We start from the raw sequence: 26,538 nt of genomic DNA, 5'->3' as shown, positions 1-26,538 counted from the left end.
CATATAATATGTAATTTGATACAAGAGGAATACAAAAAATGTTATTTTTTAACCGAAATTCTTATTATCCGAAATCGGTTAACGGAGGTTTTACTGTATAATCAAAATAAAAGAGAAACCAGTAGAATTGTACGTTTCTTAGTGTATATTTGTTTATTATCTCTAGCAATAAATATAATTTTTATTAGGTATTTCCGGAGACAGTTAAGTGATAGCATAAATATAACAATAGTTGCATTTATAATTCTGTACTTATCGGTAACAGGCACTTTCTAGAACCTACTATTCTTATTGTTCAAGTATTAAAAAGAATATCAATGACGATTTTGATATCACTAAAAATTTAAGGTAATAGTATTAATTTTTTCAAAAATATATTTTTGAAAAATAGATTAAGTTATTGTTTGTCTAGATAAGTATTTAATATTAAACATAAAAATCCTCAATTACTTTTCTCTTCTTCTTAAAGTGCCCCCTCCTCATTGGAGGTTGGCTGCTACAATTTCTAAGTTTTCTGTGTCTTCAGCTGTTTTTATTAGCTGTTCAAAATGTAGCCCTATCCATTGTCGAATGTTCTTAGACACGATAGTTTTTTACTTCCTAATCTTCTCTTTATCTTGATCTTTCCTTTCACTATTTATTAAGAATATTGGTACTTACCTATTATTTTTCAGTATGTTGGCTAGGTATGAGCTTTTTCTAACTTTCATTGTGTTGAAAAGTTCTCGTTCCTTTTTCTATTTTTTGCAGCACTTCTTCGTTTGATTCATGAGATGTTCATGAAAACTTGAGGATTCTCCAGTAGATCCACATTTCAGATGGCTCCAATTTATTTACGGTTGATATTTTTAAGGTCCATGTTTTCAGAAGTACTCGACCAGATGTAGCATTTTGATAAACGTAGTAGAATTTAAAGTTTTATTCGAGAATCTCGTAGCAGTCTACTGATTTTTTCGAAAGATTTCCTGGCCTCTTCTATACTCGATTTTGTTTCTAGATCAGGATTTAGGCTCAGAGGCGTAGCTACCGCCGTATCAGCCGTATCAATTATACGGGGCCCCCGACATTCAGGGGCCCCAGCGCGGCATGTCGAAACAAAATTTCATTTAAAAAAATTGAATAAAATATTCAAAGCAGTGCGTATTGTTTGGATATCAACATTTTCGTGTAATGGATTCTCTATCTATATATAAATTATATTTTTATCTATTTTCTATTCTCTGCCGCTTGCCGTTATTCCATAACAACAGAGCTTTTCTTTCAAGCTACCTTTCATTGTCTATTCACCATTGGCTGTATGTGAGACATTGTATAATGTATAATGCTAAATTGCAATTTTTGTAATCGTTTTACCTTTGGATTTTTGAAACTTTTTGAAACAGTGTGTATTGTTCGGGTATATTTTCGTGTAACCTGTTCTTTATCTATAAATTTTATTTATGTATATCTATTTGCCGGCCGCTCGCTATTATGTCAAAAGACGAGGTCCTCTGTTTAAGCTCATTTTCAATGTAAATTCATCCTTGGCTTGAAAAAACTAAATCTGTTTTCAAACAATGAGTCTTAACAATTCAAATCTATTTTTCGACTTTTGTAGAGTTTATTAGGTTTATTATTATTATCTATATTTGGGTGTTATGCGCAAAACTTATTAGTTATAGGTTGTATTACGCAATTTGCCATTTATTTAAATTTTGCAATCGATTGTTTTGTTTTATTTCATTATCTTTTATTTTGTAATAATACAGGATATGTATATACAAAAACACCTTAAAGGCCCATGGATTGAAAAGTTTGTTCTTTCTTCATTTTCACTCTTCTTTATGTACTGAGATCTTCTTTGGCTTGATAGTGATTTTTCTCCATTCCTTCCTGTTATTCATTTTTCTTTTCTGGTCTTCTAGTCCCATTCTTTCCATGTATTTTTCGACCTCTTGCTTCCATCTATTTTTGGCCTTACTTTTCCTTTTTTGAAGCTATAGTGTACTTTAGTACTCTTTCTGGAGTCCTCGTGTTCGACATCCTTTCTAGGTGACCTCTCCATCTAAGCATATGTGCCTTTATCACACCTATCCAAGGAGTCCTAGGAGTCCTTCTCTATTGATTTTCGCATCTCACAGTATTTTTCTAGGCATAAGGAAAGTCATTCTTTTCCGCACGCGACTGCAGTTTGCCGAACGACGCGAAGCGGGAGTTCGGCAAGCAGTCGAGTGCGGAAAAGAGACTATAACGTGGTAAAAAAAATCACTTAAACAGGTTTAGGAAATTCAAAACATCCAAAATTACCAAATTTTTAGCAGATCGAATTTTTTTGCACCGCAGTAGTTGCCAAAGTATAAAAAAATCCTGAATCCATTTTAAATCAAATAGATCACATAATTATCGTAAACGTGGATTATACAACAAAACAAATTAATATTCAATTCAATGTAAATAAAAATAGGCACTTTGAACCAATGAAACTTGCAGATCATATAAAAAATACATAAGTAAAGTAAATTGTAAAGCAGTAAAGATTAATTTCATTTACGTTGCTAAATAGTGGGAGATTTTCACAATTTTTTTACCAAAATAAAGGGAGCCAACTTTATTTTGGCCGTAATTCACTTAGTTTTGATCCATTAAACTTTTATAGAAAAATTTTTTTATAGTTTTAATGAGTTTTCCCCGAAAAATGCTTAAGTTTTTGGTTAATTGACGTTGAAATATTTGACTTAAAATTTGACGAATAAGAAAGTACATTGCATGAGCTACAACTTTGCCTTTACTGGGTCTATAGACTTTATGAATGTAGAATTTTTCCGTTTTTTATAATCTACATTTTTGCTAGGAATATTTTTTTCAATAAAAATTACTTTTTGAGTTATTTGCGAAAAAAAAATCTAAAAACATGGGTTTTGTTGAAAAATAAACATTTTCACTCGCGAATAACTTGAAAAGTATTGACTTACATAAAAAAAAACTCTATACTTTATAGAAAAATAGTTGCTTAGAATTGTGGAGATCAATTTATCCATTTTTAGACTTATTTAAAGAATGTTTTGAGAGGTGACTTTCACCTCCCAAGAAAAAGCAACCAACGGCTCAAGTCCAAAAATGAAATGGAGTGTAAGAGAAATTTAAATCCAAATTTTCATGCATTTCCGTATTGACACTGAAAATTACACGGTATCGCCGTATTTCCCGTTCATTTACGTATGACTAATTTAAATGCATCTCTAACGAAAACAAAACTTTTTGCATTGTTTATATCTGATTTACATTATTCATTATAGAAGATAAATAAATATTTTTAGTTAAATTTTAAATTATTTTTGTATCTCTTAACTAATTTGTGTTGTCGTTTTATTTCTAGAAAAAGAATTCCAAAATGGACTTCCAACAAGAGTGCCTTCAAGCCCACAATGAATATAGACATAAGCACGGTGTCCCTCCATTAAAGCTCAATAAGGAAATGTGTAGAGTTAGCCAAGACTGGGCGAATAATTTGATAAAAAAGAGTGTCTTAAAACATAGCAATAGTAGAGACTACGGAGAAAACTTATTTTGTATCCAATCGTCTAATCCTAATTTTACCATTGACGGAAAGAAAGCTGTGGAAAATTGGTACGAAGAGATCAAGTGTCATACGTTTGGGGTTGAACCGAGCAGTTTAGCATCAGGACATTTTACACAGGTCAGTAGCAAATTGAATAAATCATTCACTGCATAAAAGGTTGGGGAGATTGGATTTCTGTGGTTCCCAATCTTATTGCGCATGTTGTAGGTGGGATAATAGTCAAGAGGAAAGTCGAAAATAAATGAAAAGGAAAAAGAAGAGCTGAACCCATATGTACTTATTTGACACCTCAGTTTTGATGACTAAAATTGATTTAGAATAATTAAATCTTTGCCAAATTGAATTTTTGAATGCATTCAAGCTTTAGTTTCTTTTTCATATTTAAAAATGTAAATTCCATTTTCCTGCTTTCCGAAACCAAATAATATTTCATACATTTAGTAAAATACTTAAATATGTATTAAAACACTATTTTACAATTTAGGAAAAATAGATTTTGTAAAAAGTTTGAACCCATAAACTATTAACTATTACCATTGTTTAAAAAAGAATTATCGCCCCATAAATAACAGTTAATATCAAAACAATCTTCTGTAACTGCTATTAGTAACTATTACTTTTATTTTCACATTCATACTATAATATACTAGAAGGTGGAGTACAAAACGTTATATTTCTTTCAAATTTTCCTCATTTTTATCCATTTTTAAATTTGTTTTCCTTATTATTGAATACGGTCACGTGCATGCTTAAACATTTGAGGATCGATTTCAGTTTTGGTGACATACTTTCCTTGAATATCCAATGTGATATGATTTGAGGCTCCCACTTATATAGGTTACAAAACTAGAGGCGAACATTGTTTTACAAATTTGATTCTATATTTTGGAACAACCGATCAGCTATTCCGTATAAATTTTTTAAGAATTTTAAATAGCAATCAGTAATCTGCAGTAAATATGAATATGAATGACCAAAACCTCAATGGTGTGAAGTAGTTAATCTATCTAGGCTCTAGTCAATCAGATCGACACCAATAACGACATATCAGGCAAAATAAATAGCTATTTGTATAACAAGGGAGGAAAGTGCTACTTTTCCTCCCGAGAATGAAAGCGGAGGGCAGTAATCATTCAAGGGAGGAAAAGGCACTTTACTCCCATGTTATACATATGGTTTTTCCACCTTCCTCAAATAACAAGTCATTTTTTCATTTTTACTTAATTTATTTATGTAACTAACCAACAAAATTTATTAGAACTAAAACTAACAATTTACTGTTTTTTACCATTCTGCAAAATACAGGGTGTTTTATAAATAAACGTTAAAATGTATAGATACTTGCGTAATAGAAAATAGATATTGTACAGGGCGTCAATAAGTTATATTTCATGAATGAAATACCATGACGTCACTTTTACTTTTCCTCCTTAGGGAGGAAAATATTTTTCCTCCCTAGGGAGGAAAAGTACAACTTTGCTCCCTACAATCAGGTCCGGAAAAGTATACTTTCGGTAGAGCTAGGTGGAAAAATAATTATCCTACTAATAAACAAGCACTACTACTATACGGCGTATTAGCTCAGTAAATGATCGTTTTGATGTGTAATTTTCAGGGGCAACTCCGAATTGCATGAAAATTTGGATTTAGGTTCTAATTACCCTCCACTTCAAAGTTGAATTTGTTCCGTTGGTTGCTTTTGCTTGCGGGGTGACCGTCACTCCTTCTCGGGGGTGAAAAACATACGTTCAAGATAAGCCCGGAAATGGATAAATTGACTGATTATAAGCAACTTTTGTTTTATAGAGTTTTTTTTGTAAGTCAATACTTTTCGAGTTATTTGCTATTGAAAATGTTTATTTTCGACAAAAAAACCACGTTTTCGGACGGTTTTTCGCAAATAACTCAAAAAGTAAATATTTTATCGAAAAAAATATTTTTAGCAAAAGTATAGCTTATATAAGAACAAAAAAAATGGTGTATCAGTAAAGTCTAAAAACTGAGTAAAAGCAAAGTTGTAGCTCATGAAAAATACTTTCTTATTCGTCTAATTCCAAATCGAATATTTCAACGTGAAATCACCGAAAAATTTAAGCAATTTTCGAGAAAACTTATTAACATTTTTTAAAGTGTTTAAAAACTTTTTTTTATTTTTTACACAAGTTTCTAGCGTCAACAATAAACGAGTTACACTGAAAAAAATGTTGGCCCCCATCTTTTTTTTGTTAGAAAAAATCGTGAAAATCTCCCTCTATTTAGCACCCTAAATAAAATTAGTCGTTACCTCTTTACCATTTACTTTAAATGTATGTGTTCTGTTTGTATGATCTGTAATTTTGACTGGTATGAAGTGCTTATTTTTTAAAAATTTATTTTATGATAAAAAAATTTTTTCTAAAAATTTTGGAAAAATTTCCTTTTTTTAAAATAACTTAAAAAGTGTTAGTTATACGAAAAATCTCGGAGTAAAAAAATGTAGGTTTTGCTGTTATAAATATGCTAGTTTTATTTTGTTTTTATGTAAGACAAAAATTGGTTAAGATATGGCTGTTCAAAGTTTGCATACACTCGTGATTAGTGACTGGTTCAAACCTTTTCAGCTATAACCCTTTCAAAAATAAGCACTTTAAACCGGTGAAACTGACAGATCATATAAAAAATAGATAAGTAAAGTAAATTTTTTGTAAAGCTGTAACGACTAATTTTATTTGGGGAGCCAAACCCGGGGAGATTTCATGATTTGAAAAAAGGCAACTAACTTTATTTTGAACATATTCGCTTATTTTTAATGCTAGAAACTTTTACAAACAATTAAAATAAAGCTTTTTTTAAATAGGTACTTTTAAAAAGTCTAAATGGCTTTTTCCCGAAAATGGCTTGATTTTTTGGTTATTTCACGATGAAATAATCGATTTGGAATTGGACGAATAAAAACGTATTTTTCATGAGCTACAAATTTCCTTTTGCTGGATTTATGGGCTTCATGAATACACAACTCTTTTTGTTATTTTCTAAGCTATATTTTTACTAAAAATATTTTTTTCGATAAAATAGTTATTTGAGAAAAACCGTCTGAAAACGTAGTTGTTTTGTCGAAAAAAAACATTTTCAATCGCAAATAACTCGAAAAGTATTGACTTACATAAAAAAACTCTCTATAATGAAAGTTGCTTATAATCAGTCAATTTATCTATTTCCGGGCTTATCTTGAACGTATGTTTTTTCACCCCCGAGAAGGGGTGACTGTCACCCCCCAAGCAAAAGCAACCAACGGAACAAATTCAACTTTGAAGTAGAGGGTAATTAGAACCTAACTCCAAATTTTCATGCAATTCGGAGTTGCCCCTAAAAATTACACACCAAAACGGTTCTATTAAACGGATGTTTAGTAGAAATGTAGGTAGTATTGTTCTGTTCATGAGCATTTTTTAGTGCGCTACAAAAGGATCTAAATAACTTATGTGTATGGTGTACTGATAATGGTCTAGAATTAAATGTTAAAAAATGCTTTAGTATTACCTTCAGTCGCTCTAACAATACCATTGTAAAAACGTATATATTGAACAATACTGTTATTGAATCTGTGGACTGTATTAAAGACTTAGGTGTTTTGTTTGACAAAAAATTAACTTTTATACCACATATTACAGACATGATTAATAGGAGTATGCGAAATCTTGGATTTATAACACGTAATAGTTCTCAACTGTCACCGAATTGTTTTTTAAGGTTATATGTTTCTTTTGTGCGCTCATTGCTGGAATATGCCTCAATTATATGGTCACCTTACTATGATTGTCACATTAGAAATATTGAGTCCGTCCAGAAAACATTTCTTCGTTCTTTGGCATTTCGAGCTCACATCAATATTTGTCAGGGTTTTAACATTAATTATGATCTGGTTAATCAAACATTTAAATTGGATAGCTTGGAAGTAAGAAGGGCTAAATCAGATTTAACAATCATTTATAAAATATTAAATGGTCTATATCATTGCCCAACTATCTTACAAGCTATAAGCCTCAATACTGTCCAAAGACGGGTTTCCCCAATTTTTCGCATACCTTATCATAATACGAACTATTGCTTTTACTCCCCATTGTCACGCACCTTGCGTCTAATTAATCATAATCAAAACAGTCTTGATCCATTTGTGGACAGTCTTCGTGTATTTAAAAGAAGCATACATAATTCAGTAACTGAAGTAAAGCACTAAGTTCCTATAATTTATTAATTATTTATTATTGTTACTAATTTAATTTTGTTGGTTTTTATTGTTGTCATTGTTGTCATTTTTATTATCTTTTGTTATTTGTTATTTTAGGTTAAAATTGGTTATCTTTACTGTTTACCATAATATTTCATTTTTTTTATACATTTTTTTGTAAATTGGCTCTGCCGTTTATTGAATAAATAAATAAATAAATGATAGGAAAAAGGGTAAGTCCGTGATAATACACATTTATGACATTTATTCTAACATGACATTTTAGTTAAATCTGACAGTTGTCACATTTTATTTTCAATTTGGAATAAAAACAAATCAAATGTGTTTCTTGCATTTATAAAATGGTATTTTCTTTGATTTGTATAGTCTTATAAATTATACAGATTATATTTGTAATATTATTATCTAATTAAAAAAAATTATTATGGCGCCATCTATCGACAACTAGAATAACTAGAAGAAATGTTGTAAATGTCTGTAATCACGGACGTGCCTTTTTTCTGTCACATACAATTTAATGCGTTAGAAAGAAATCGAAAAACTGTGACGCACTGAAAGATGATCATGAGAAAAAGAATATCGGGATAATACTTGCTAAATAAGGATGGTATACGAGGACTGAGGAAGATTGCGGCGAGAAATTGTCAGAAGCAACTGGTGAAACAGACTAGAACTGTTCCTTTTTCTTTGGCTTTTTATTAGCTTTAATATATACGATTTTAATACATTATTACCCATTTATCCCTTGCCCTTTTCTGTCTGATATTGGCTTATGGATTTCATTTTTTCATATTTGGTCATTTTAACTTAATTTTTTTAATCATTGTATCATACAATTTCTAATTGCAGGTGGTATGGAAAGAATCTAGGGAATTGGGTGTGGCTTTTGCCAAATCTGGTGGAAAGATCGTTGTAGTGGCTAACTATGCACCAGCCGGAAACGTAATAGGCCACTTTGCAGAAAATGTCCCACCTGTAGGAGGTTTCAGAAGTAATAACAATCACATAGATCTATCAGAAAGCGTTGGTAAATTGTCAATTGCTTCATCAAGGTAAATATCTTTATTAAGTATCTTTTTATAAGTTGATAATTAAACCACATAATTATTAACTATGATTCTGTGGTTAAACTAAGTGTAAAAACGGTACCCCACGTTAAGTTAGGCAAAATGTCCCCCCTCATTTTTCATTGTTTTTAGGTTCTATGTAATAAAAATATAAGACTCAACTCAATTTTGCCCTTTCTCCCTTCCCCGTTCACCCGAATCGTCATTTTTTCGATTTATTTTTTTTTTGTGTATTTTATTAAAAACTAGATATACTTTTATTTTTTTTTTCAGATATTTCCGTAAGATGCCAAACCTTGAAAAATACGAAAAACTGGGTTTTTAGGGGGTTTTTGTGGATTTTTTCCATTTTATGGACTTCAAAAAGATCAGACAAATCAAGGTTTTCTTATAGGTTATTAATTTGAAGTAACTGAGTCTTTTAGAATATTCAAAAATGGGAGAAACACTTTCAAACCCCCAAAAAAAGACCTCCAAAAATAACCCCCACGTTTCTACGTGGCTTGACCGTGTTTCTCCCATTTTTGAATATTCTAAAGGACTCATCATCAACAGAAAGTTCGTTAAGAGCTAGGACAACTCAGAAGATTGTAAAATATTGTAATTTAATGAATTGTATTATAAACATAGTGCGGCCGATATGTGAAACAATTGCACATTTAATGATACAAGCATATAATTTGCACCACATATACTACACATATAAAGGTTAAAATTTAGATATGATGCCATCTCAGATTTTGTCATTTACAAAAATGGCGGGCGTTCAAAATGGCGGCTATACTTATGTGTTTAATAGTACCATAACTTTTGAACGAAAAGTCCGATTTCAACCAAATTTGGTATATAGGTTTTCTTTTTGATTTACAAGAGGGATGTGGTGAACCGGAAAAATCGGTTTACCAGAAGTTGTGTTTTTACTGGTTGTTTTTGTAAAAATATGTTTTTTTTTAAATTCTTTCCCTCTGTATATATTAATTTTTCAAAAAGGTAATACCGCAATTGACAAAAACATAAAAATATTTTGTAGAAGATACTTTGAATTTTTTAGTTATGTTAATTACCATTTAATAAATGCATAACTTATCTTCACATGTAACCTATGTGTGGCAAATTCGTGCAAACATTATAAGAATTATTGTGCATTTAATGGTAAAAGCATATAATTTGGACCACATATACTACACACATCAAGGTTCAAACTTAGATATAAGACCATCTCAGATTTTACCTTTTACAAAAATGGCGGGCATGCAAAATGGCGACTATACATATGTGACTTATAGCACGATAACTTTTGAACGAAAAGTCCGATTTCAACCAAATTTGTTATATAGATTCTGTTTTTAATGTGTAAGACCAAGGTCTTGAACCGGAAGAATCGATTTACCAAAAGTTGTGTTTTTCCTGATTTTTATGTAAAAACATGTTGTTTTTTAACCAATTCTTTCACCCTGTATATATTAATTTTTCAAAAAGTTAATACCGGCGTTGAAAAGAGCGTAAACATATTTTTTAGGAAATATTTTGAACTCTTTAGTTAGTTATGTTAATTACTATTTAATAAATGCATAACTTATCTTAACATGTACCTATGAAACTATGTGTAGCGCATTCGTGCAAATAATATGATTTATTGTACATTTAATGGTAAAATCATATAATTTGGACCACACACACTACACATATAAAGATTCAAATTTAGATATGAGGCCATCTTAGATTTTGTCTTTTACAAAAATGGCGGGCATTCAAAATGAATCTACCGCACATAGGTGCATGTGAAGATACGTTATGCATTTATTAAATGGTAATTAACATAACTAAAAAGTTCAAAATCTTTCATAAAAAATATTTTTACACTATTTTCAATGGCGGTATTAACTTTTTGAAAAATTAATATATACAGGGTGAAAGAATTGAAAAAAACAACAACATATTTTTACATGAAAAACAGTAAAAACACAACTTCTGGTAAATCGACTCTTCCGGTTCAAGACCTCGATCTTATTCATCAAAAAAAGAAACTTGATACCAAATTTGGCTGAAATCGGACTTTTCGTTCAAAAGTTATCGTGCTATTAGTCACATATGTATAGCCGCCATTTTGAATGCTCGCCATTTTTGTAAAAGGCAAAATCTGATATGGCCTCACATCTAAATTTGAACTTTTGTATGTGTAGTATATGTTGTCCAAATTATATGACTCTACCATTAAATGTACAATAATTCTTATAATATTTGCATGAATCTGCCACACATAGGTACATGTGAAGATACGTTATGCATTTATTAAATGGTAATTATAATTAACATAACTAAAAAGTTCAAAATATTTCCTCAAACATATTCTTACGCTCTTTTCAATAGTGGTATTACCATTTTGAAAAATTAATATATACAGGGTGAAAAAATTGAAAATAAATTATTTACATAATATAAAATACTTTTACATAAAAAACCAGGAAAAACACTTCTGGTAAACCGATTCTTCCAGTTCATAACATCGATCTTTTAAATCACAAAACGAACCTACGTACCAAATTTGGTTGAAATCGGACTTTTCATTCAAAAGATATCGTGCTATTAGTCATATATGTGTAGTCGCCCATTTTGAATGACCGCCATTTTTGTAAAAGACAAAATCTGAGATGGCCTCATATCTAAATTTGAACCTTTATAATATGTGCAGTATATGTGGACCAAATTATACGCTTGTATCATTAAATGTGCAATTCTTATAATATTTGCACGAATCTGCCGCACTAACAGCCCAACACCGAAAGGTACAAATGGGTCTACTGATTAAGTAAAGTAAAAGTAAAGGAGTCATTTACTTTAAATTTAGTATATTATAAAATATCCAAAAAAAACCCCAAAAAATAGTTTTTAGGATTTTTATAAGGTGGCTTTATGGAAAAATCTGAAAAAAAAAATAGAAATATAGTTTTTGGTAAAATACGCAAAATAAAAAAACTAGACTTGCCGCCACCTCCAAAAAAAAGTTCTACGCTTTAAAAAATAAATAATAATGCATTTTGGGGTTACGTACACTCACCTAGGGGTGTATAAAAAATAGATATGTTTTGTAAAGGCGGATCCCCATCAATAAAAATGTATGTATGTGTTGTATTTTAAAAGACAGAAAAAATATTTGCGGCGCATATTTAAATCTGGTCAAGTATTTTTACGACGTAAACATTAAGTCGTGTGTTGTACCGTCGAATCCACTTAGCGAAAAGTGGATAATCAAGTTCACACTAACATTGCTGTTAGTGTGGACAGCACGACGGATAGCGTGCGTTGTTCGTCACGAAAATATTTTTGCGTTATTCTATGCGGCGCACATTCCACATCAACAAAAAGTTCAGCGCATACGAGCAAATTTACGTGAAATACAACGTACAACATAAATTTTTATTGATGTGGATCCGCCTAAAATGCCTCAAAAATGCGTATTAATTTTTTAAAAAATTTAGATCGATTGCATCTAACCTAAAAAAAAAATAAAATCAACAAAAAAATACTTTTTTTTTGGTGTGGCGAAGGGTCAAGGAGTGGAGTATTAAAATTGAGCTGAGTCTTATTTTTCAATCCAATAGTCATCATTATCTTTGCCTTATCCCTATGCAGGGTCGGCTTCCCTAATTGCATTTCTCCACACAATTCTATCTTGGGTCATATCAATGTTAATCCACTTTACCAACATGTCCTGCCTTATCGTCTCCCCCCAGGTCTGGTCTTCCTCTCCTACAACTTCTAGGAATCTGCACTTCAGCTATTCTTCGTATTGGTTGATTAACGTCTCGACGTTGAACATGACCAAACCATCTTAACCTATGCTCTCTCATTTTGGTATCAATTGGTGCCACACCTAGACTTCCCCTAGTATACTCATTTCTAATTTTATCCTTCTTTGTCACTCCACTCATCCATCTAAGCATTCTCATTTCCGCCACATGCATTCGTTGTTCCTCTTTCTTTTTCACTGCCCAACATTCATTTCCGTACATCATAGCCGGTCTTATGGCTGTTTTGTAGAATTTTCCTTTCAGCTTCATTGGAATTTTTCTGTCACACAACACACTACTCGCTTCTTTCCACTTTATCCATCCAGCCCTAATTCTACTGCATGCATCTCCATCTATTTCTCCATTACTCTGTAATACCGATTACAGGTACTTAAAACTATTGCTTTTTACAATCAGTTCACCTTCCAAAGATACCATTTTATTTGTAGTAACTCCATCTTTAAATGAACATTCTAAATACTCTGTTTTTGTCCTACTAAGTTTTAAACCTTTTTCCTCCAGAGCTTGCCTTCACTGTTCCAGTTTTTGTTCTAAGTCTCTTTCACTATTTCCTACTAACACGACATCATCAGCATACATTAAGCACCATGGAATGTTACCCTGTAGTTTCGCTGTTATCTGGTCCAAAACTAATGAGAATAAATACGGACTAAGCATAGAGCCTTGGTGCAATCCTACTTTCACATGAAATTTATCAGTCTCTCCCACACCTGTCCTAACACTAGTCGTTACTCCCTCACAATCTTTACATATTCACCAGGGACTCCTTTCTTATTGAGTACCCACCACAGAATCTCTCGACGAGCTCTATCATATGCTTTCTCAAGATCAATGAATACCATATGAGCGTTTGTTTCTTTACTCCTGTATCTTTCCATCAACTGCCTTATAATGAAAATTGCATCTGTTGTTGATCTACCCTGCATAAAGCCAAATTGATTCTCGGATATTTCGGTCTCTTCACGTATCCGTCTATCAATTACTCTTTCCCATATTTTCATGGTGTGGCTAAGCAGTTTTATAGCCCTGTAGTTTGTACATTGTTGTATATCTCCCTTGTTTTTGTAAACAGGTACCAATATACTGCTTCTCCATTCGTCTGGCATTTGTCCAACTTCCATAATTCTATTAAATAGACCTGCTAGCCACCTTGTTCCTGTCTCTCCCAATGCTCTCCATACTTCCCCAGGAATATCATCTGGTCCTACCGCTTTTCCTTTCTTTATTTTTTGAAGCGCTTGAGCCACTTCCTCGTTGGTTATTTTGGTGACCATTTCTGCTACTGTCTCCGTTGACTCTACAGGCTGTCTGTCAAATTCTTCATTTAATAAGCTGTCAAAGTACTTTCTCCATCTCTTTTTGACATCCCTTTCGTGAACTAGTATTTTATTATTTTCATCTCTTGCTTTCTTTGCTCTCTGTTTGGCTATTTTATATATCTTCGTTCCGCCTTCCCTGGTATCCAATTTTTCTGGTATCCTGGTATCCTGGTATTTTCTGGTATTTCTAGTATCCTGGCATTTTTCAACCCAATAGTATGTAAAAAGAATTTAAAAAAATGAAATCTGGTAGTATTTTGCCAATATTAACGGGGGTACCCTTTAAATTTTGGTATTTTCCTTTGTTACCGATATATTCTTTTAGGTCTATCCCACAAAAGCTAAATCAGAATGCCACAGAAGGCAACTTCGAAGAGGACTTCCTCGAAGCGCACAACAACTACAGAAAACGCCACGGAGTGCCACTTCTTAAACTAGACAAAAAACTTTGTAAATATAGCCAGGAATGGGCGGCCTATCTAGCTCAACGAAACATACTAGAACACAGGCCTGGCAGTAACTATGGAGAAAACATTTACTGCCTTTATTCTTCCGATCCAAACTTTACTGTCAATGGACATACGCCAGTAGACACTTGGTACGAGGAGGTTTCACATCATCCATTTGGAAGAGAACCTAGTAACTTGAAGTCGGGACATTTTTCCCAAGTGATCTGGAAGTCTAGTGAATCTTTAGGAGTTGGTGTCGCCAAAAACTCACAAGGTAATTAGACCAGAGAAATTAGCAAAACACTTTTTGATACAGAACAGATAAGAACAAAGATAAAATAAGAAAGACGAAAGATTGGTTAAAGTCGACTTACTTACTTTACTTTACTCCTGTTGATTCCATTTGGAACATAGGGCCTCTACTTTTCATGTTAACCCGTTGTCTTCTAGCTCTCTGGTAATATTTCTTTTCCAGGATGTCATTGGTCTGCCTTGTTTTCTTTTATCAGTTGATTGGTAATCCATGACTTGTTTGGTTATACAGGGTGAGTCACCACTAACGTGACGGAAGATTACAGCGAAATGGTAAAAGATTTGAAAAAAATTTTAAATTGAATAGTTTGCAAGTTGATAAAAGCTACATTTTAAAATTATATTGAAATATACAGGGTATCCCAATAAATGGCGGCGTATCAAAGTTATATTGTTTCTTAAGGAACACCCTGTATTTTATTGAATTTTTTAATTTTCCTCAAAAAATAAGGTATAGTTTCATAAGGCTTCCCTATACCGATGTACAGAGTGTTTTGAGTTATGTTGACTTTTCTTAAAATGTAAAGTTTTAAAAGATGGCTTATTCTTAAGTTATTTACGAAATTATAAAAACATTACTTCTACATTTAAATAGTTGGATATTGGTTGAATGTATTCCATGATTAATTATTACACATTTGTGTACAGGGTGTTCAAAATTTACAGTTTCATTAGTGGAGTATTCAATGTAGCATAATATGATGATTATTTTATGAGAACACTATGTATATTAATAAATAATTATACTAAACAAATTTACCTCTTTCGAATGGTATCTATATGGATGTCCTATACCTAGGTGTCATAGTTTTTGCGTAATTTACAATTATTTAAATTCTTAATCTGTAAATCGGTTTTAAAACAAAAGATGAAGTTAATTAATGTCATTGTATGACATTGTCATTTTATGACAATACGGTTTGGTAACTATCTTATAATTAATACATTCCATGCTTGATTATTACACATTTATTTACAGGGTGTTCAAAATTTACAGTTTCATTATTGGATTACTCAATGTAGCATAATATGATGATTATTTTATGAGAACACCATGTATTTTAATCAAGGGTTATACTAAACACAGGTTGTTCCTCTTTCGAATGGTATATGTTCTATAACTAGGAGTCATAGTTATTGCGTAATTTACAATTTTCTTAAACGGTACATCGGTATTAAAAATATTTAGGTATAGTCACTCTCAATGTTTAAACCCATCAATTTGGCATAGCTGTTATAGAGTGTAGTTGTAAATAAATATAGATATATTTTTATTTGCTGATTTGTAAAATAAATTTTTTCGTTATTAAGTAATAATATTAAGAAAATAACTAAATACAAAAGGAACCACAACTTACTATAAGTAAATAATTATCAGTTATGTAATACATGTTCAAAATGTTAATACAACAAGCGATTTTAAAAGATTTTTGAAGTGAAAACTTCTTTAGGCACGTTGTGCACTTTCTTTGGATAGGGAAAAAAGCATTGAATTCGCGACCGTCATCGCGACCCTCATCGCGACCGTCATTGCGACCGTCATCGCTCATGCTATATATTATGTGTATGTATATATACATTGTGTAGACGTATTTAAATTTATAATAAATGTAAAACCTATTTTACGATGGGGAAAAAAGATTAATTTCGCGACCATCATAGCGACCGTCATCTCTTCGGCGAAATAAATTTTGTATATATATTAATTTATTATGTGTATGTATATATAAATTGTATAGAAGTATTAAATTTAAAATAAATATAAAACCTATTTTACGATGGGGAAAAAAGATTAATTTAGCGACCGTCATCTCTTCGGCGAAATAAATTTTGTATATATATATATATATATATATATATATATATATATATATATATATATATATAATGATGTGTGAATTGTTCGTAAGGGGATTTTTCCACATTCTCTATTTCATTTGTTTGATATATATATATATATATATATATATATATATATATATATATATATATATATATATATATATATATATATATTAATTTATTATGTGTATGTATATATAAATTGTATAGAAGTATTAAATTTAAAATAAATATAAAACCTATTTTACGATGGGGAAAAAAGATTAATTTCGCGACTATCATAGCGACCGTCATCTCTCCGGCGAAATAAATTTTGTAGGTACATATATATACAGAGAGAGTCTGTAAAGTGGAATAAATTCAATATCTCAAATACTAATTGTTTTTTTGGAAGATGCTCAGACCCGTCGATTAGTATTTCAAATTGTCCTTTTTGACATTCAATAATAATGTATACAGGGTGTCCCAATTTAGAGATATGACGTCATCGTCGATTTTCTTAAATGGCAACACTGTCATTTTGATAGCTAATTTGATAGGGTTTGTAAAGTTATACATAACTGCAAAATATCAAATTTTTATTCTCTACCATTTACAAGATAATAGAAAATAACAAAGTTATATCTGTAATTTGGAATATATTCAATAATTAAAATACTAACTGTTTTTTTGAAAAATGCTCAGACCCGTCGATTAGTATATCAAATTGTCCTTTTTGACATATAATAATAATGTATACAGGGTGTCCCAATTTAGAGATATGACGTCATCGTTGATTTTCTTAAATGGCAACACTGTCATTTTGATAGCTATTTTGATAGCTATTTTGATAGGGTGTGTAAAGTTATACACAACTGCAAAATTTCAAATTTGTATTCTCTACCATTTAGATGATAATAAAAAATAACAAAGTTATGAAAAAGAAGTAATCAACTAATAATTGAATTTAATTATTTCAATAAATTAAGCAAAAACTCATAATGTTGCCCTCAATTATTGTCAAATTGTCAATGGGCAACGTTATGAGCATTTGCTTAATTGAAATAAATAAATTCAATTATTATTTGATTACTTCTTGTTCTTCATAACTTTGTTATTTTTTATTATCTTGTAAATGGTAGGGAATAAAATTTTGAAATTTTTCAGATGTGTATAACTTTACACACGCTATCAAAATAGCTATCAAAATGATAGTGTTGCCATTTAAGAAAATCAACGATGACGTCATATCTCTAAATTGGGACACCCTGTATACATTATTATTATATGTCAAAAATGACAATTTGATATACTAATCGACGGGTCTGAGCATTTTTTAAAAAAACAGTTAGTATTTTAATTATTGAATATATTCCAAATTACAGATATAACTTTGTTATTTTCTATTATCTTGTAAATGGTAGAGAATAAAAATTTGATATTTTGCAGTTATGTATAACTTTACAAACCCTATCAAATTAGCTATCAAAATGACAGTGTTGCCATTTAAGAAAATCGACGATGACGTCATATCTCTAAATTGGGACACCCTGTATACATTTTTATTGAATGTCAAAAAGGACAATTTGAAATACTAATCGACGGGTCTGAGCATTTTCCAAAAAAACAATTAGTATTTGAGATATTGAATTTATTCCACTTTACATATAAATTGTGTAGAAGTATTAAAATTTAAAATAAATGTGAAACCTATTTTTGGATGGTGAAAAAGGATTTATTTCGCGACCGTCATAGCGACCGTCATCTCTTCGACGAAATAAATTTTGTACTTTTCTATATTATGTATATCTATACATAAATTGTATAGAAGTATTTAAATTTAAAATAAATGTAAAACCTATTTTTCGATAGAAAAAAAGGATTTATTTCGCGACCGTCATCGCGACCGTCTTCTCTTCGGCGAAATAAATATTTTGTACGTATATGTATTGAAGTTAAAACTTCTTTAGGGACGTTGTGCACTTTTTGGATGGGAAAAAGTATTAAATTGGCGACCGCCGTTGCGACCCTCATCGCCTCGAAGAAATAAATTTTTGAAGTGAAAACTTCTTAAGGGTCGTTGTGCACTTTTTGGATGGGGAAAAAGTATTAAATTAGCGTCCGTCATCGTTTCAACGAAATAATTTTTTGAAGTGAAAATTTCTTTAGGGACGTTGTGCACTTTTTAGATAGGGAAAAAGTATTGAATTAGCGAACGTCATCGCGACCGTCATCGCTTCGACGAAATAAATATTTGAAGTGAAACTTCTTTAGGGACGTTGTGCACATTTTGGATGGGCGAAAAGTATTGAATTAGGGACTGTCATCCATCGCTTCGACGAAATAAATATTTGAAGTGAAACTTTTTTAGGGACGTTGTGCACTTTTTCGATGGAAAAAAGTATTAAAGTAGCGACCGTCATCGCTTCGATAAAATCAATTTTAGAAGTGGAAAGTTCTTGAGGGACATTGTGCACTTTTTGGATGGGGAAAATATTATATTAGCGAACCTTCATCGCTTCGACGAAATAAATTTTTGAAATGAAAACTTCTTGAGGGGCGTTGTGCACTTTTTGGATAAGGAAAAATTATTAAATTAGCGACCGTCATCGCTTCGACGAAATAAATTTTTTAAGTAAAAACTTTTTTAGGGACGTTGTGCACTTTTTGTATGGAGGAAAAATATGGAATTAGGGCCGTAATCGCTTCGACGAAATAAATATTTAAAGTGAAACTTATTTAGGGACGTTGTGCACTACTTCGATGTAAAAAAGTAATAAATTAGCAACTATCATCGCTTCGACGAAATAAATATTTGAAGTGAAAACTTCTTGAGGGACGTTGTGCACTTTTTGGATGGGGAAAATTATTAAATTAGCGACCGTTATCGCTTCGACGAAATAAATTTTTGAATTGAAAATTTCTTTATGGTCATCACTTCGCTGAAATCAATTTTGTACATATATAAATTATGTGTATGTATACATAAATAGCATAGGACATACGCATCGCGCATATCGTATATGATATAGGTACAGCACTTCTTTTAGGATGGGGTAAAAGCATTGAGCTCGTAATGTATATACTATAAGAAGTTTTCACTTCTGTCGGCACTCCCACGAGTGCCTTCAATTTTTTACATTATTTAAGATAGCTGGTGTTATAGCCGCAAAAGCGTTAGAAATTCTTAATTTCATAAAAATATCTGTAGTAGTAGGGTAGGAAGTGTAGCATTTACAATATTTTTAATATAACCCCATTTAAAAAAAATCATCTTGGTCAATCCTGGTGACCTAGGTGGCCAAAAATATATTTCTAAATTTTATGTTGAGGTTGTTCTTAACATCACGTCAAAAATAAGCAGGGGCTCCGTCCAATTGGAGCCACATGTTTGTTCGCACGCTAAATGGAGGATTTTAAGAAGGATCCAAAAAACTTGTTTTAAGAAATTTAAAAAAGCTGCTCTATTCAGATTTTCGTCAAAAAAATATGGATCGATAACGTACTCGCTCAGAATACTGCTCCAAACATTAACACTTCATCGGTGTTGGTGATCAACAGTAAAATGTTTGTTTACTGTATCATAATAAAATGAAAGCTATGTCTATTAACTAGACGATTATTATGAAAAGTAGGTAGATTCGTCTGTACACAATACATTCTTAAAAAAAATCACGATCTTCTCCAAATTCTTAAGTCTATAAACGAAAAGTTAAACGTTCCTGTTCTGTCTAATGCTGGTGTAGTTGAGTTTTATACGAATGATAGTGGTTTTTCTTATGTATTCTACATACACTCGTTTGACTGATTTCCAATTGACTCGAAATTTTTCACGTACTAGTATTTGGGTTTTCCGTCACAGAAAGCAGGACATCAAGTTCGTTGACGTCATTAAAAATAAATGGTTTATTTTTATTTAACTTTTCGTACCTATGCAACATTACCAGTAGCACGGAATCTATCGAGAAATCTCTCAAAAACGTGCTTTTTTGGGTGTCTTCTATCAGGATACCTTTAAGAGTAAACTTTAGAAGCTAAGAGGCAATGTTAAAAATATTCCCCAATGAAAAGTAGCATGTCTACTCTTTCATAGACATCGTGATTATTAATTTTCAGGAACAATTAAATTTGAATGTAATTGGCTCTGCCAAAGCCATTTTTAAGTAAAAAAAATTGAATATCATACGGCGATGTTTACAGTTTTGATAATTACCAGACCGTACTGTCATAAACTGACAATGTCATACAATGACGTTAATTAACTACATATTTTGTTTTAAAATCGATTTACAGATTAAGAATTTAAATAATTGTAAATTACGCAAAAACTATGACACCTAGGTATAGGACATCCATATACCATTCGAAAGAGATAAATTTGTTTAGTATAATTATTTATTAATATACATGGTGTTCCATTTAAAATAAGCATCATTTGACACATTGAATACTCCCCTAATGAAACACCCTGTGTAAATTTTGAACACCCTGTAGACAAATGTGTAATAATTAATCATGGAATACATTCAAACAATATCCAAATATTTAGATGTAAAAGTAATGTTTTTATAATTTCGTAAATAACTTGAGAATAAGCCTTCTTTTAAAACTTTACATTTTAAGAAAAGTCAACATAACTCAGAACACTCTGTACATAGGTATAGGGAAGCCTTATGAAACTATACCTTATTTTTTGCGGACAATTAAAAAATTTAGTAAAATACAGGGTATTCCATAAGAAAAAATATAACTTTGATACGCCGCCATTTATTGGGACACCCTGTATATTTAAAAATAATTTTAAAATGTAGCTTTTATCAACTTACAAACTATTCAATTTAAATTATTTTCAAATCTTTTACAATTTCGCTGTAATCTTCCGTCGCTTTAGTGGTGACTCACCCTGTATAATCTTCATTTTTCCTTAATTTGTATCCAATAAACGTCCATTTGCGTCTATTTGTCGTTTTGGCTATCGGCTATTGATTAGTTTTTCTCCAAAGTTCCGTGTTACTTATCCGATTTGGCCAATATATTTGCAATATTCGTCTAAGGCATTTATTTACAAATGTTTGAACCTTTTATATAATATTTTTTCTTCAAACGTCAAATAATGATGACATTACTTATCTAACTTGATCCTGTCAAAGTTTGATGTCTCCGCCGGCAGCAGTTTTTTTTCCCATTTCTTTACGGCGGAGGGAAAAATGTTGTCATGGCAACAATATGAAACATGTCACAAAGCAACAATACAAATGTCATTAACAACAATTAAACATCATTTTTATTTATAGTAATATTAAAAGTACAATTAGTTAATGAGGCATTTTCAAAATTGAAACCGTGCAAAAATGTTCCCGACTCTTGATACGCATTGGTAATTGTTGATGATACTGATGGTCGAGCACAACTTTCAGCAATCATTCCCGATGTTGGCGAATCATGAGGGTTTAAAATTTTTTGAGCATTATCGTTCTTATTTCTTATTGAATCCTCTATATATCCTTCGGCAACCGTGCTTGATTTCCAGCCCCCATGTCGTTTGAGGCATTCTTGATTTTGCTACGTTTGAAGAAAAAATAGTATACTTTATTCGGCAAAGAAACGACTTTTCTTGACTTGCCCTCTATTACGCGCCTCACTTCGTTCGGCGCGTAATATCGGGCGCGTCAAGAAAAGTCATGCTTCTCCGCCTCATAAAGTAATATACTATTTCTCTAATTTCCAAGCTTCTGCTTCGTATAGCAAAAGCAAAATGCTCTTTACATTCGTATTAAATATTCGTATTAAATATTTTGGTTTTGGTTGTTAATTTATTGGATTCCCATGTTTTCTTCAGCATATAGAATGCATTCGGGGCTTTAGTTATCCTTCCATTAATTTCTTCTTCTATTTCACCGCTAGCGTCAATTATGCTTCCCAGATAGCAAAACTTCTGTACATTTTCTACTTCTTTTCCTTAAATGAATATCCCCATTTCTTTTTCCGTTTTTTTCTTCATAAGTTTGGTTTTTTTTTTCTGTTTTTTTTTTCTGCATATTATGTTGTCTTTTTTCGGACACCAGACATATATCATCCGCAAAGTCTAGACCTTTAAGCTGACCGAAAGCATTCCATCTAATTCCTGTTTTATTTTTCGTTGCTTTCTTCATGACCCAGTCGATTAAGATCAAAAATATGGTTGGAGATAAAATACACCCCTGTCTGGCTCCACTGTATGTGTTGTTGGTTCTGTGAGTTTCCCATCGTACATGATTTGTGCGGTATAATTTTCATTGAACATTTGGATAATTCTTATGCATTTTAATTGAATCCCATATCTCTTTAATATTTCCCACATTTTTTCTCTGTTAACCCGGTCAAAGGCTTGTCTAAAGTCAATGAAATTTATATAGATTTTGCTCTGTCATTCTATTGTTTGTTCTGCAATGTTTCTTAATGTGTTAATATGATCTGTGCATGCTTTATTACTTCTGAATCCTGCTTGGTTTGGTCTTAACAACTGGTCTATAGTTTCTTTCATCCTTTCTAGTATCATCCTTGTCATGCCTTTACTCACTGTAGATAGTAGTGTTATTTCTTCCCAATTGCTGCAATTAGTTTGATCTCCCTTTTAGGGTAGGTATCTTTAGAAATATACATTTTTTCTGATAATCAGGTATTCTCTCCTCCTGCCATATTTTGTTTATTAGTACATACAGGATTTCTTCCGATGTTTCTCTATCTGCTTTCAGTAGTTCAGTGGTAATGTTACCTATTCCCGCTGTTTTCCCTCTTTAGACTTAGCTGATTTAAAACCATGCTGTTCTTTCATCAAATATTTTAACAATAACAAGACAAGTAATTATACAAGATAGATAGCCTCGAACAATTTAGAAATAGTTGGTTAATATCATGAAAATTGCTATAAATTTTGTTACAACCATTATATATCTACAAAATATATTTCTTAAGAGGAAACAGTAGCGATCAACAGGTAGCGAAAACTCGTTCCAAGATTGCGGCTGTAATTTTGAATATTTTTTCGAGATATTCGGCACACATATTCGTAATATAATAAAGAATGGCGGTACAGAGCCCAGTTTGAAAAACATATTAATATGTGGAAATTACTCTGTAATTAAATAAAATATTAAAAAAACGAGCCTGTACCGCCATTAAGAAGAACAAAAAAATACACTTTCTTCAAATAAACTTTTTTATCCGATGCCTAGATTTTGTGTCATTTTGGAACTACTAAAATTTTTTATTTCATTAGTAGTTCCAAAATGACACAAAATCTAGGCATCGGATAAAAAAGTTTATTTGAAGAAAGTGTATTTTTTTGTTCTTCTTAATGGCGGTACAGGCTCGTTTTTTTAATATGTTATTTAATTACAGAGTAATTTCCACATATTAATATATTTTTCAAATTGCAAATTGAAAAAATATTCAAAATTACAGCCGCAATCTTGGAACGCGTTTTGGCTACCTGTTGATCGCTACTGTATCACCTTAATATGGCTGGCTCTGTATAAATTTATTTCTCAACATATATATTTCTTTATTAAATACCACTTCATGGTATGTTTCCTTTATAAATAAGACATTTTTTATTTACATAGGTAGTTACATAGTTTTATTTGCAAAGTGAAAACTCTAGACGGTAGTTAATTTTAGTCAACCCCGATAAAATACAATGAATTGACCCCTCATGTACACATCTACATCTTCTATTTTCTCCAAAAGGTCTTAATAGCCGGTCGTAAAATATTTTTTGCCTATGAATATACAGGGTTAGTGGGGAGGAACGCGCCAAACTTTAAGAGTGTATAATATACGTAAAAATAATCAAAAATAACTCATATGTTGTTATTCGATTTTCATTTGTTTCCGAGATACGGGGTGTTAACTGTTTTATTACAAACTGACGATTTATTTATTGCTCTAAAACCCGTTGAGGTGTGCAAATGAATTTTGGTGGGTTTTAAGACATAGTTATTGCGCATATTTTGACACAAATTAAGAATTTTATATTCACCTTTGGCGCGCGTACAAGCAATAGTCTGAAACGTTTTAAAGATAAAACTGGTACGCCACTGAAATTTTTCAAATTAAAAGTCTTTCTTGAATTCCTCGTTCAATTTGTGACAAAAAATCTATCTTCCCTTTTTTTCATGTGACGCTTAGCTTTCATGCAAAAAATAAAACATCGTAACGCTTACAAAGTTTTCGACGAAGTTTCTACAGGGTGTAACAAAAATACAGGTCATAAATTTAATCACATATTCTAGGACCAAAAATAGTTCGATTGAACCTAACTTACCTTAGTACAAATGTGCACAGAAAAAAAGTTACAGCCCTTTGAAGTTACAAAATAAAAATCGATTTTTTCCAATATATCGAAAACTATTAGAGATCTTTTATTGAAAATAGACATGTGGCATTCTTATGGTAGTAGTATCTTAAGAAAAAATTATAGTGAAATTTCGACACCCCATAAAAATTTTATGGGGGTTTTGTTCTTTAAACCCACCAAACTTTTGTGTACGTTCCAATTTAAGTATTATTGTAGTACCGTTAGTTAAACACGATATTTTAAAAACTTTTTTGCCTCTTAGTACTTTTTCGAAAAGTCAGTTTTTATCGAGATATTTTGAATATTTGTCAAATCCACCACATATTTGTATATGGCTAAGTACGATTATGGAGACTTGGTAATAATATGAAAATTTATTTATGACTTACATTTTTAGGAATATTTTGAACCATATTAAAAAAGAAACCACATCTCGATAAAAGGCGCCTTATCGAAAAAATACAAAGAAGCAAAAAAGTTTTAAAGACACTGTGTTTAACTAATGGTACTTCAGTAATAGTTTAATTGGAACATACACAAACATCTGGGGGGTCTAAAGGAACAACACCCCCATAAAATTTTTATGTAAACATATTAAAAAAGAAGCCGCAACTCGATAAAAACTGCCTTATCGAAAAAATACTAAGAGGCAAAAAAGTTTTAGAAATATTGAATTTAACTAATGGTACTACAATAATAATTTAATTGGAACGTACACAAAAGTTTGGGGGGGTTTAAAGGAACAAAACCCCCATAAAATTTTATGGGGTGCACAAATTTCACTATAATTCTTATTTAAGATGTTCCTGCCATAAGAATGCCACATGTCCATTTTCAATAAAAATCTCCAATAGTTTTCGATATATTGTAGCTTTGTAGCTTCAAAGGGCTGTAACTTTTTTTATGTGCATATTTATACTAAGGTAAGTTAGGTTCATTCGAACTATTTTTGGTCTCAGAATATGTGATTTAATTTATGACGTGTATTTTCGTTACACCCTGTATATGAACGTGTAGAAAATTATTTTGAATACTTTGTAAGCGTTAAGATATTTTATTTTTTGCATGAAAACGAAGCGTCGTATGAACAAACATGAAGATATATGGTTTGTCAGAAATTGAACAGGGAATTTAAAAATAATTTTTAATTTGAAATATCTCAACGGCGTACTATTTTTTCTTTAAAAAATTTCAGACACTTATCCGTACGCGCCAATGGTGAATGTAAAATTCTTAATTGTGTGTCAAAATATGCGCAATAACTATGTCTTAAAACCCACCAAATTTCATTTGTACACCTCAATCGGTTTTAGAGCAATAGATAAATCGTCAGTTTGTAAAAAAAATTTTAACACCCCATATCTCGGAAATAAATGAAAATCGAATAACAACATATGAGTTATTTTTGATTATTTTTACGTATATTATACAGCCTTAAATTTTGACGCGTTCCTCCCCACTCACCTTGTATAAAACTGTAAGCTATAAATCACACATGTGTAGTTTTTATCGTTATATTTTTACTAAAATGTTTCTTAATGGTGGATTATAAAAATGTTTTATTGCTTTGAAAATACAAACTAAAAGGCAATAGAAAAGAACCGCATACAAGAGGCAGTCATAACTTTTATAT

At 31.3% G+C, this 26,538-nt stretch overlaps 1 protein-coding gene across 8 annotated transcripts in view; it reads left to right on the top strand.

Moving 5' to 3' along the window:
- Positions 1-26,538, top strand: part of LOC126892114 (ancylostoma secreted protein-like) — a 328,099-nt gene that overhangs the window by 292,590 nt on the left and 8,971 nt on the right. For all 8 annotated transcript variants that reach the window (XM_050661585.1, XM_050661584.1, XM_050661583.1 and 5 more), the window contains 3 exons: positions 3,356-3,676; positions 8,637-8,839; positions 14,311-14,708. In XM_050661585.1, coding sequence (XP_050517542.1) covers positions 3,356-3,676; positions 8,637-8,839; positions 14,311-14,708 — 922 coding nt within the window. The remainder of the gene's footprint in view (positions 1-3,355; positions 3,677-8,636; positions 8,840-14,310; positions 14,709-26,538) is intronic.

Source organism: Diabrotica virgifera, chromosome 9, assembly GCF_917563875.1.
Source record: "Diabrotica virgifera virgifera chromosome 9, PGI_DIABVI_V3a".
Taxonomy (NCBI): domain Eukaryota; kingdom Metazoa; phylum Arthropoda; class Insecta; order Coleoptera; family Chrysomelidae; genus Diabrotica; species Diabrotica virgifera.
Note: the sequence above shows the minus strand (reverse complement) of the source record. Positions and strands in the feature narration are given on the sequence as shown.